The sequence below is a fragment of the Xenopus tropicalis genome, chromosome 10, assembly GCF_000004195.4.
Source record: "Xenopus tropicalis strain Nigerian chromosome 10, UCB_Xtro_10.0, whole genome shotgun sequence".
Taxonomy (NCBI): domain Eukaryota; kingdom Metazoa; phylum Chordata; class Amphibia; order Anura; family Pipidae; genus Xenopus; species Xenopus tropicalis.
The window spans coordinates 310,683-323,794 of record NC_030686.2 but is presented as its reverse complement, the minus strand read 5'-3'; the positions used below and the strand labels follow the sequence as shown (position 1 = coordinate 323,794).

Sequence of the window (13,112 nt, the reverse complement as noted above, 5' to 3'; positions counted from 1 at the left end):
CTTTAATCACTGTGCAACACATTTACTAACAGGAAGCTCAGTTTCCAGTAGCAGCCAATCAGATCTTTGCTTTCATTTTCTAGTTGATTGTTCAGAAGGACCTACCTGGCACGGCTGGAGCTTTACCTGTTAATATTCCCAAATCTCATTCATGGGACTATTGGGGGGTCAGGGGTACATAACATTCTGTATAAGATTAACCCCACCCCCCAAAAAAAACTCCATTGGGTCAGTAGCAGAATGGGGGGGAATACGGCCCATATCCCAGTGGTTCTGATGATTCTCCTTCCCATCCACGTCACTGGGATCCGATTGGGAACATTATGTATCGTTCCTATAGTCCCGGGGGGGGGGGGGGGGGGCTGACAGTGAAGCCCCCCCAGGCTGACTGTGAGAGTACTGGTACTGATCCACTCAGGGTAAATACCTCTGGTTAAAGGACCGGCGCTGCTCACACACATAAAACCCTGAACCCTATTATTACGTCATTGACACTCATGGGGCCCCCGAAGCATCAGCCGAAAAACAATGTTTCTGGTTTCACATGATTCGCTGATGCCCCCAGGGGGGAGTTTGTTTATCCTGGAACCCAGGGCTTGTCAGCTGAGCAAGTTCCTCTTGGGGTTGAGTTACCCTTTAACTAGTTTAGCAACTGATCAGAGGGGCAATAAGGGGCAGTTCTCCTTCATGAAGTAAGAGCAGCACCGGTCTGGGCCCAACTGGGCATTATGAAGCTATTTATTCAGCAAATGCCCCCAATGATTGTGCCCACAAGGTGCCCAAGATACAACAATTATTCTTTACTTGCCCTTTACCAACATAACTTTGGGGCAAATGGTAGAGAAATTGAAGCATTTTGTTTATTACTATGTCATGCTATGTGCGGCCAGACCCTGTATCTGCCCAAGTGCCCCTACCGTGAAGGCTTGAAGCTGCAATAAAGAGGCTCATTCCCTGAGGATCTGGGTGTGTGAGCCCAGCCGTATGCCCACCCTGGCAGCCCTATGCCCGCCCCCACCTGCTAGAAAGACGAATTCCCCTCCCTGCATCACCCCAAACCCAATTACCCACAGCTCTACACACCACACTATTCCTGTCCTTCCAGAACCTCTAATATGGTCCTGGCCCTTAGTGGCCCTCCTTTACACAGCTTGGTCTGCCATTGCAGGCTGCAGCATGAAGGAATCTTCACTGACGATTTAATACCATAGAAAGCAAATCCACCATACAAAATATAAAAATACAGTGACAAGCGCACCCAGAGCGAGGGGCAGGAGGGGTGCAAGCTGCTTACACACACAAATATACATTGCGGGGGGGGGGTATCGGGGGCAGATCTCATTCTGACCAACAGATCTCAGTCCTCCCCCTCTGAGTCTCGATCCAGGCCGGAGCTCAGTTCTCTTTCTTCTCCTGCTCTTCCTCGTTCCCTCCATCCTTTGGCTGCTCCTCGTACCTGCGATAGGGGGGAGACCAACTCAAACTGTGTCCAACAGGCAGGGAATCTATCAGCCTCCTCCCTGACTGGCTCCGGCTGGGAATAGGATCCACCCCTACCCCCCGGTCCCTGACCGGCTCCGGCTGGGAATAGGATCCACCCAGACCGGCTCGGAATAGGATCCACCCAGACACCCCCACCCCCCCCCCCCCCCCCCCCCCCCCCATCCCTGACCGGCTCCGGCTGGGAATGAGATTCACCCAGACCCCTCGTCCCTGACCGGCTCCGGCTGGGAATAGGATCCACCCAGACCCCCCCCCCCCCCCCCATCCCTGACTGGCTCCGGCTGGGAATAGGATCCACCCAGACCCCCCCCCCCCCCCCCATCCCTGACAGGCTCCGGCTGGGAATGAGATTCACCCAGACCCCCCCTGTCCCTGACCGGCTCCGGCTGGGGAGGAGCGCACAATTTAGTGTGAGAAGTGAGAAGGAATCACACGATGTAGTACAGAAAGTGGGGAGCACACAGGTTCAGGCTGGTATTGGTGCCGAGGGGAGCACACAGGAGTAACACTAATAGGAGTGTACAGGCTGGAGGGGGCAGATCTAGGAGCATAGGAGATCTAGTGAGGGGACCAGCTCTACCCACAACAATAATCCCAAGCCTGACTGTTTTGCTGGGGCAGAGGGCTGGGCCCCCCATTAAGGCGTGGGGTCCTTAGAGAGTAGAGAAGCACCTGTCCAACTGCAGAGGAAATGGACGCCAGTCACATGGAGCTGGGGTTCAGCTGCCGCCTACGGCGAGGAGAGCAAGGTTTCTGTTGCATTGATTCTGCTAGGCTAGCTGGAGATCCAGAAACCACCGGAAAGTGAGAGAGGCGAGGGGTGTGTGGAAGGAGCTCCGCAGAGGACTCATAGCTGTGTGACAGGAGAAAGGGGTGGTGGTGGTGGAGGAGGAGGAGGAGGAGGACGAGGACAGGAGAAAGGGGTGGTAGGGGTGGTGGAGGAGGAGGAGGAGGAGGAGGACAGGAGAAAGGGGTGGTGGAGGAGGAGGAGGAGGAGGAGGACAGGAGAAAGGGGTGGTGGAGGAGGAGGAGGAGGAGGAGGAGGAGGACAGGAGAAAGGGGTGGTGGAGGAGGAGGAGGACAGGAGAAAGGGGTGGTGGAGGAGGAGGAGGAGGAGGACAGGAGAAAGGGGTGGTGGAGGAGGAGGAGGAGGACAGGAGAAAGGGGTGGTGGAGGAGGAGGAGGAGGAGGAGAAGGAGGACAGGAGAAAGGGGTGGTGGAGGAGGAGGACAGGAGAAAGGGGTGGTGGAGGAGGAGGAGGGGAGGAGGACAGGAGAAAGGGTGGAGGGGGAGGAGGAGGAGGGGGAGGGAGGGGGAGGAGGACAGGAGAAAGGGGTGGTGGAGGAGGAGGAGGAGGACAGGAGAAAGGGGTGGTGGAGGAGGAGGAGGAGGACAGGAGAAAGGGGTGGTGGAGGAGGAGGAGGAGGACAGGAGAAAGGGGTGGTGGAGGAGGAGGAGGAGGGACAGGTTGAAAGGGTGGTGGAGGAGGAGGAGGACGACAGGAGAAAGGGGTGGTGGAGGAGGAGGAGGAGGACAGGAAAAGGGTGGTGGAGGAGGAGGACGACAGGAGAAAGGGGTGGTGGAGGGGAGGACAGGAGAAAGGGGTGGGGGTGGTGGAGGAGGAGGAGGACAGGAGAAAGGGTGGGTGGTGGTGGAGGAGGAGGACAGGAGAAAGGGGTGGGGGTGGAGGAGGAGGAGGACAGGAGAAAGGGTGGTGGAGGAGGAACAGGAGAAAGGGGTGGTGGAGGAGGAGGACAGGAGAAAGGGGTGGTGGAGGAGGAGGACAGGAGAAAGGGTGGTGGAGGAGGAGGAAGGAAAGGGGGTGGTGGAGGAGGAGGAGTAAAGGGGGGAGGACAGGAGAAAGGGGTGGAGGAGGAGGAGGACGACGACGACGACGACAGGAGAAAGGGTGGGGAGGAGGAGGAGGACAGGAGAAAGGGGTGGTGGAGGAGGAGTAGGAGGACAGGAGAAAGGGGTGGTGGAGGAGGAGGACAGGAGAAAGGTGGTGGGGAGGAGGAGGAGGAGGACAGGAGAAAGGGTGGTGGAGGACAGGAGAAAGGGGTGGGAGGAGGAGAGAGGAGGAGGACAAACGGGTGGTGGTGGAGGAAGAGGACGACGACAGGAGAAATGGGTGGTGGAGGAGGACAGGAGAAACAGGTGGTGGAGGAGGACGAGGACAAACGGGTGGTGGTGGAGGACGAGGACAGGAGAAACGGGTGGTGGTGGAGGAGGACAACAGGAGAAACGGGTGGTGGAAGATGTAGGACAGCAGATTCACAGACCAGAAATGTCACAACAGAATGGAAAAGAAATGATTGTATGTATGGGAGCCAGAGGCAATTAAGAAGAGCAGCAAGAAATGGTGTCGGAAGGAGAAAATAAAGGGTGGAACAAAGAGAAAGGACAGGGGGACATGAGAAGGTGGGTAACCAGGAGCAGGGATGGGTGGAGCAGCCAATGAGATGTAAGATGGAGAGTAAAAAGAGGTTGGATGAAGCCCCAGGGGGAAGACAGAATGGTCAGAAGGAAGGGGGGGGGGGGGGGGTTTAGGGGAACAAACAGGAAAAGTAGAACAGATAAGAAAATGAGACAGAAAAAATTCTCATGAAAACACAAACTCCCCCAAGTGCCACTCACCTAAACATCTCCGTCACTTCTCCTTTCACCAATGCCACAAGCAAAGGGAACCCAATGCATGCTGGGACCAGATAGAGCAGCGCCGGCTGTGGGCAAAGCACAAGAGGCTCCTTCCTTAGCAACGTCTGCCAACATCAAGGCTTCTCCCACAGCCCCCCAACATCCCCTCTCTCACACCCACAGACCCCCCCAACATTCTTGCACCCACAGCCCCCCAATATTCCCCTCTCACACCCACAGACCCCCCCCAACATCCCCTCTCTCACACCCACAGACCCCCCCCAACATCCCCTCTCTCACACCCACAGACCCCCCCCAACATTCTTGCACCCACAGCCCCCCAACATCCCCTCTCCCGCACCCACAGACCCCCCCAACATTCTTGCACCCACAGCCCCCCAACATCCCCTCTCTCACACCCACAGACCCCCCCAACATTCTTGCACCCACAGCCCCCCAACATCCCCTCTCCCGCACCCACAGACCCCCCCAACATTCTTGCACCCACAGCCCCCCAACATCCCCTCTCTCACACCCAGACTCCCCCAACATCCCCTCTCACACCCACAGACCCACCCAACATTCTTGCACCCACAGCCCCCCAACATCTCCTCTCTCACACCCACAGACCCCCCCCAACATTCTTGCACCCCACAGCCCCAAACATCCCCTATCCCGCACCCACAGACCCCCCAAACATTCTTGCACCCACAGCCCCCCAACATCCCCTCTCTCACACCCACAGACTCCCCCAACATCCTCTCTCACACCCACAGACCCCCCAACATTCTTGCACCCACAGCCCCCCAACATCCCCTCTCTCACACCCACAGCCCCCCGACATCCCCTCTCTCACACCCACAGACCCGCCCCAACATTATTGCACCCACAGCCCCCCCTCAACATGCCCTCTCCCACACCACAGCCCCCCAAAATCCCCTCTCCCACGCCAACAGCCTCCCCAACATGCCCACATGTCTTACAGTACACAAAGCATGGAAAAAAGCAGAAATAGAGACTGCACATCTGAGGGTAAGAGTAAGGGCACACACACACCTGAGGGTAAGAGTAAGGGCACACACACACACCTGAGGGTAAGAGTAAGGGCACACACACACCTGGGTAAGTAGGGCACCACACCTGAGGGTAAGAGTAAGGGCACACACACCTGGGTAAGGGCACACACCTGAGGGTAAGAGTAAGGGCACACACACACACCTGAGGGTAAGAGTAAGGGCACACACACACACCTGAGGGTAAGAGTAAGGGCACACACACACACCTGAGGGTAAGAGTAAGGGCACACACACACACCTGAGGGTAAGAGTAAGGGCACACACACACACCTGAGGGTAAGAGTAAGGGCACACACACACACCTGAGGGTAAGAGTAAGGGCACACACACACCTGAGGGTAAGAGTAAGGGCAAACACACCTACCTGAGGGTAAGAGTAAGGGCACACACACACCTGAGGGTAAGAGTAAGGGCACACACACCTGAGGGTAAGAGTAAGGGCACACACACCTGAGGGTAAGAGTAAGGGCACACACACCTGAGGGTAAGAGTAAGGGCACACTCACCTGGGCATGCTTGAAGGTGTGCATAACAAAGATAGTCAGAGCCAGACCAAACACATACGCCACGAAACTTGTGTAGAAATAAGTGTGCGAATTCTTCTTTAGGCTGAAAGAAACAAAAAGGGGCAATAGAATGTGCAGGGGCAATTCCCCAGAATTCCATCACATCCTGCTCACTAACAGTATCTCTGTCCCACAAGTGCCACGTTCCAAGCAGGTATCCCTTAGCAACGCCACCATCACTGGGGGCCCCCCCGCAGCGCCAACATTTCTGCGTCTCGCACTCACCTTATGTCGAAGCGGAGCAGCAATGCAATGAATATGCCTGTGGGACGGGGAAGAACGAGACAAAAGGGTTAAATTACTAAACAGTAACATTCATGTATTTATAACTGGTCTCCCCATATGCACCCCCACAATCTGTCTATATACACTGGTCTCCCCAAATGCACCCCCCACAATCTGTCTATATACCCACTGGTCTCCCCATATGCACCCCCACAATCTGTCTATATACCCACTGGTCTCCCCATATGCACCCCCACAATCTGTCTATATACCCACTGGTCTCCCCATATGCACCCCCACAATCTGTCTATATACCCACTGGTCTCCCCATATGCACCCCCACAATCTGTCTATATACCCACTGGTCTCCCCATATGCACCCCCACAATCTGTCTATATACCCACTGGTCTCCCCATATGCACCCCACAATCTGTCTATATACACACCGGTCTCCCCATATGCACCCCCACAATCTGTCTATATACACACCGGTCTCCCCATATGCACCCCCACAATCTGTCTATATACACACCGGTCTCCCCATATGCACCCCCACAATCTGTCTATATACACACTGGTCTCCCCATATGCACCCCCACAATCTGTCTATATACACACTGGTCTCCCCATATGCACCCCACAATCTGTCTGGTAATATGGGGGTGATAGGGACCCCAGACCTGGAATGACTATGTCTCCGAGCCCCAACATGGCGAAGTTATTGGCCTCGAGTCCCTTCTCCAGCAAGTCCTGAGGAAAAACCACTGAAAGAAAGCGAGAGATAATAAATGAGGGGGTGAGGGGGGAATCAAACTCGGGGATCGGGGAATCAAACTCGGGGAGGGGGGAATCAAACTCGGGGAGGGGGGCGACGTAAACTCACATTTTATTGGAGCCTCAAATGATTTGGCAACAGTTACCATGACGTTTGTCCCAAAAACCTAAAGCAATGACAAAGTGAGCTTTAACCCCCAGTTCCATTCGCTCCCCATTATGTGCCCACAGTAAATGGAAACTTACCCAGAATATGTCATAGACAAAGAGGCCCCCCAGCAGGATGCAGCCGGTACTGACATTGTTCAGATGGAGCAGCTCCACCCCGTTTAGGGCAAACGCTAAGCCAAAGAGGTTATTAGCGATCCAGTGCTGGAGGGAAGCAAATTACATGTTATTCCCACTCTCCCCAAGAGATTCAGGGCCCAGACTCCCCCCCCCAACAAATTCAGGGGCCCACCCCCGCCCCCAGCTTCAGCACCCAAATTCCCACCTTCTTTAACAGGTACCAGACGCCGACCACACCACTAATAACCAAACAAACAAGGTCGCGGGTGTCAAACTCGTAATTCAAAATCTCTGAAAAGAAAGTAAAGAAGATATTGAGGTATCTCTGGAAATAACGGCACCCAAAGTGCATGTGAGCGTAAGGATCTTGCCAAACCCCCCGTTTGTGCACAGGCACCATGCACACGCGTGTGCGAAACACACGCACCAAACTCACCCTCCTTGCTCTCCCCGGAGCCCTGTGTGAACAGCAACTGGTACTGCCTGCTGGGGAAGTTTTCTGGCAACAATCTGTTCATTGCTGGGCTGAAAAGAGAGGAGAGACATTAGGGGCCTCGTGTGAGAGAAGGGGAGAGACATTAGGGGCCTCGTGTGAGAGAAGGGGAGAGACATTAGGGGCCTCGTGTGAGAGAAGGGGAGAGACATTAGGGGCCTCGTGTGAGAGAAGGGGAGAGACATTAGGGGCCTCGTGTGAGAGAAGGGGAGAGACATTAGGGGCCTCGTGGAGAGAAGGGGAGAGACTTTAGGGGCCTCGTGTGAGAGAAGGGGAGAGACTTTAGGGGCCTCGTGTGAGAGAAGGGGAGAGACATTAGGGGACGGAGAGAAGGGGAGAGACATTAGGGACGAGAGAAGGGGAGAGACATTAGGCGGACGAGAGAAGGGGAGAGACATTAGGGGACGAGAGAAGGGGAGAGACATTAGGGGACGAGAGAAGGGGAGAGACATTAGGGGACGAGAGAAGGGAGAGACATTAGAAGGGAGAGACATTAGGGGACGACGAGAAAGGGGAGAGACATTAGGGGACGAGAGAAGGGAGAGAGACATTAGGACGACGAGAGAAGGGGAGAGACATTAGGGGACGAGAGAAGGGGAGAGACATTAGGGACGAGAGAAGGGGAGAGACATTAGGGCCTCGTGTGAGAAAAGGGGAGGAGACATTTAGGGGACGAGAGAAGGGGAGAGACATTAGGTGACGAGAGAAGGGGAGAGACATTAGGGGACGAGAGAAGGGGAGAGATAGGGGACAGAGAGAAGGGGGAAGACATTAGGGGACGAGAGTGAAGGGGGAGGACATTTAGGGGACGAGGAAGGGGGAGAGACATTAGGAGAGAGAAGGGGAGAGACATTAGGGACGAGAGAAGGGGAGAGACATTAGGGGACGAGAGAAGGGGAGAGACATTTAGGGGGACGAGAGAGAAGGGGAGAGACATTAGGGGCCTCGTGTGAGAGAAGGGGAGAGACTTTAGGGGCCTATCGATCGTGAGAGAAGGGGAGAGACTTTAGGGGCCTCGTGTGAGAGAAGGGGAGAGACATTAGGGGACGAGAGAAGGGGAGAGACATTAGGGGACGAGAGAAGGGAGAGACATTAGGGGCCTCGTGTGAGAGAAGGGTGGAGAGAGACTTTAGTGGGCCCTCGTGTGAGAGAAAGGGGAGAGACTTTAGGGGCCTCGTGTGAGAGAAGGGGAGAGACTTTAGGGGCCTCGTGTGAGAGAAGGAGAGACATTAGGGGACGAGAGAAGGGGAGAGACATTAGGGGACGAGAGAAGGGGAGAGACATTAGGGGACGAGAGAAGGGGAGAGACATTAGGGGACGAGAGAAGGGGAGAGACATTAGGGGACGAGAGAAGGGGAGAGACATTAGGGGACGAGAGAAGGGGAGAGACATTAGGGGACGAGAGAAGGGGAGAGACATTAGGGACGAGAGAAGGGGAGAGACATTAGGGGACGAGAGAAGGGGAGAGACATTAGGGGACGAGAGAAGGGAGAGACATTAGGGGACGAGAGAAGGGGAGAGACATTAGGGGACGAGAGAAGGGAGAGACATTAGGGGACGAGAGAAGGGGAGAGACAGTAGGGGACAAGAGAAGGGGAGACATTAGGGGACGAGAGAAGGGGAGAGACATTAGGGGACGAGAGAAGGGGAGAGACATTAGGGGACGAGAGAAGGGGAGAGACATTAGGGGACGAGAGAAGGGGAGAGACATTAGGGGACGAGAGAAGGGGAGAGACATTAGGGGACTCGTGTGAGAGAAGGGGAGAGACATTAGGGGACGAGAGAAGGGGAGAGACAGTAGGGGATGAGAGAAGGGGAGAGACATTGGGGGACGAGGGAAGGGGAGAGACAGCAGGGTGCAAACTCCCATGATCCCTTGGGGCACTTACCTGATTGTATGTGCCAGAGCCAACACCCCGAGAATAAAGAAGTACATGGAGAGCAGGAGGTTAATATATTCCTGGGAGAATATCTAGGGGGCAGAAAAGGGAGATATTAACATTACTGCTCAAACAGCCCCCATGGATTAGGGCATTAGCCAAACATACCCCTGCCCCCCCCAAGGCAGATTTGGGCTGGGAGTGTATCTGTACTGGGGAAAGGGGGCTCCCAATCCAACAATGTTACACTCAGATTTTACACATCAGACAAAGGCCAGTGACTCACAGGGTGTTTTATCTGCCCCCGCCCACGATCTTCCAGCAGAAAACAAATGCCCCTGCATTGCTTGTTACCCCACCTGACACTGCAGAACGTGAGGCACCCAGGGGTGCAGAGAGCAGTGGCACTTGGCACGGGCAATACCAGAGCTGCCCAAGCAGCACCCAAGACCAACTCCTGCCAGAGAATGTATTTGGGGTCCCTACACCTGGGGGCCCTGCTTCTGTGGCACCCCCCTACCATACTCCATGACTGATATACGCCAGATTAACCCCCGGGGCCCCCCCTACCATATTCCTATGACTGATACACGCTAGGGTAACCCCCGGGGACCCCGCACCCTGCTATTGTGGCACCCCCCTACCATATTCCTATGACTGATACACGCTAGGGTAACCCCCGGGGGCCCCGCTATTGTGGCACCCCCCCCTACCATATTCCTATGAGTGATATTGGGAAGAGAAGATAAAACTCACCTTAAAGAATATATAAAGGCCAAAGAGGGTGCAGCTGGCGATGATAGGAAAGCGGGCGGCGTCTCTGCTTGTTATGGTCTCGGGCATATCGGAGGAATTCTGCGGGCATAGCACACGCAGGGTTAAACGCCACGCGACAGGAAGAAAATCACATTTTAGTTCATTTCACCCCATTCAGTTCTGACACTTTATTGCCCAATGCCCATTATGCCCTTATGGCACAGAGTACATCTGCCCCGACCCACTACATCCCTGCTCAGAGCAGAACATTGCCATATGCCCAATCTACTTGCCTGGAAGCCCCTCCCACATTGGGCAAATGAGCCACAGGGCAACGTGTACCTGCTGCTGGGCACAGAGTAAAGCCAGGCAGCCACCCTCACCCGCTGCTGCAAGAGGGAGGCGAGTGCCCAAGTCCCAGGCTGGCACATATGGACAGAAATGTGTGGGTGCCCCTGAGTGAGCCAACTGGCTGCAGCTAATGTAAATCCCATTCTGCCCATCTCCCGCGCAAATGCCCTGGTTTATGGTAACCTACCCCTATGCACCCCATACAGCCCCAGCCATTATCTCTACCCGCCCGTGTATCCCCAGATGCCAGTGCCCCACAGTCCCGCCAGCCCCCCCGGCTTATGGGCACACAGCTCTCACCTTGCCCTTGTACCCCCAGATGCCAGTGCCCCCCCCCCCCCACAGTCCCAGACACCCCCGGTACATAATGGGCTTATGGGCACACGGCTCTCACCTTGCCCCTGTACCCCCAGATGTCAGTGCCCCCCCGCAGTCCCAGACACCCCCCGTACTTAATGGGCTTATGGGCACACAGCTCTCCCCTTGCCCCTGTACCCCCAGATGCCAGTGCCCCCCGGTACATAATGGGCACACGGCTCTCACCTTGCCCCTGTACCCCCAGATGTCAGTGCCCCCGGTACATAATGGGCACACGGCTCTCACCTTGCCCCTGTACCCCCAGATGCCAGTGCCCCCGGTACATAATGGGCACACGGCTCTCACCTTGCCCCTGTACCCCCAGATGTCAGTGCCTCCCCGGTACATAATGGGCACACGGCTCTCACCTTGCCCCTGTACCCCCAGATGCCAGTGCCCCCCGGTACATAATGGGCACACGGCTCTCACCTTGCCCCTGTACCCCCAGATGCCAGTGCCTCCCCGGTACATAATGTGCTTATGGGCACACGGCTCTCACCTTGCCCCTGTACCCCCAGATGTCAGTGCCCCCGGTACATAATGTGCTTATGGGCACACGGCTCTCACCTTGCCCCTGTACCCCCAGATGCCAGTGCCCCCCGGTACATAATGGGCACACGGCTCTCACCTTGCCCCTGTACCCCCAGATGCCAGTGCCCCCGGTACATAATGGGCACACGGCTCTCACCTTGCCCCTGTACCCCCAGATGTCAGTGCCCCGGTACATAATGTGCTTATGGGCACACGGCTCTCACCTTGCCCCTGTACCCCCAGATGCCAGTGCCCCCCCGGTACATAATGGGCACACGGCTCTCACCTTGCCCCTGTACCCCAGATGTCAGTGCCCCCCGGTACATAATGGGCACACGGCTCTCACCTTGCCCCTGTACCCCCAGATGTCAGTGCCTCCCCGGTACATAATGGGCACACGGCTCTACCTTGCCCCTGTACCCCCAGATGTCAGTGCCCCCGGTACATAATGGGCACACGCTCTCACCTTGCCCCTGTACCCCCAGATGCCAGTGCCCCCCGGTACATAATGGGCACACGGCTCTCACCTTGCCCCTGTACCCCCAGATGCCAGTGCCCCCCGGTACATAATGGGCACACGGCTCTCACCTTGCCCCTGTACCCCCAGATGTCAGTGCCCCCCCCGGTACATAATGGGCACACGGCTCTCACCTTGCCCCTGTACCCCCAGATGTCAGTGCCTCCCCGGTACATAATGGGCACACGGCTCTCACCTTGCCCCTGTACCCCCAGATGCCAGTGCCCCCCGGTACATAATGGGCACACGGCTCTCACCTTGCCCCTGTACCCCCAGATGCCAGTGCCCCCCGGTACATAATGGGCACACGGCTCTCACCTTGCCCCTGTACCCCCAGATGCCAGTGCCCCCCGGTACATAATGGGCACACGGCTCTCACCTTGCCCCTGTACCCCCAGATGCCAGTGCCCCCCGGTACATAATGGGCACACGGCTCTCACCTTGCCCCTGTACCCCCAGATGTCAGTGCCCCCGGTACATAATGGGCACACGGCTCTCACCTTGCCCCTGTACCCCCAGATGTTAGTGCCCCCCGGTACATAATGGGCACACGGCTCTCACCTTGCCCCTGTACCCCCAGATGTCAGTGCCCCCGGTACATAATGGGCACACGGCTCTCACCTTGCCCCGGGCACAGCTGACGCTCCTCAGGGCTCCGAAGAAGATGGGGAGCAGGGCCATAGCGAGCAGGCTGCCGTAGGCCAGAGCGGCCCCCTCAGGGGAGCTCCCCAGCTTGCCGGTGCCATTGGCCGCCTCGGTCTCGTTCTGTAGGGCCGCGGGCTCCAGCTCCGCCATGTCCGGTGATGTGACTGCTCTGCTGCTCCAGCCCCGCCGGTAAGGACACGTTACCACTCCGCCCGGAAATGACGCACAAACCCCGCGCCCGCAGCTTCCCTAGCAACGCGTAACCTGGGGGCGGAAGTAAGCGTCATGGGCGGAGGCGGGGACAATCCTTATAGTGATTGGGTGGGAAGGGCAGGGGGCGGGGCAAACGCGCTGTGAGGCGGGGCATCTCGTAGTGTGGTTCCCTCATTACATTACATTTATTTATAAAGCGCCAACATTCCCGCAGCGCTGTACAATAAGGGGGTTCCATACAGAGTAACATATACAGCAACCAGTAACCCATACAGGGGGGGAAGGAACCCTGTCCCAAA

At 56.4% G+C, this 13,112-nt stretch overlaps 1 protein-coding gene across 2 annotated transcripts; it reads right to left on the bottom strand.

Moving 5' to 3' along the window:
* Positions 1–791: 791 nt before the first annotated feature.
* hm13 (histocompatibility (minor) 13) lies at positions 792–12,858 on the bottom strand. 2 transcript variants are annotated; one of them, XM_031893949.1, is made up of 13 exons: positions 12,577–12,858; positions 10,200–10,298; positions 9,453–9,535; positions 7,507–7,595; positions 7,276–7,361; positions 7,029–7,154; positions 6,892–6,949; positions 6,689–6,772; positions 6,008–6,044; positions 5,723–5,825; positions 4,141–4,226; positions 2,176–2,356; positions 792–1,456 (listed from the first exon to the last, which is right to left on the bottom strand). In XM_031893949.1, exons 1-12 carry the CDS (start codon positions 12,748–12,750, stop codon positions 2,206–2,208), a joined length of 1,176 nt encoding a protein of 391 aa, XP_031749809.1. In that variant the 5' UTR covers positions 12,751–12,858; the 3' UTR covers positions 792–1,456; positions 2,176–2,205.
* Positions 12,859–13,112: the final 254 nt, after the last annotated feature.

What these genes read in the sequence shown, in the direction of transcription:
- hm13 (XM_031893949.1), bottom strand. Translation starts at nt 12,750, where the DNA reads ATGGCGGAGCTGGAGCCCGCGGCCCTACAGAACGAGACCGAGGCGGCC. An exon ending in GCTCTGGCACATACAATCAG is followed by an intron (nt 7,596 to 9,452) that starts GTAAGTGCCCCA and finishes CTCTCTTTTCAG; the next exon opens with CCCAGCAATGAACAGATTGT. An exon ending in ACACCTTCAAGCATGCCCAG is followed by an intron (nt 4,227 to 5,722) that starts GTGAGTGTGCCC and finishes CTTTGCCCACAG; the next exon opens with CCGGCGCTGCTCTATCTGGT.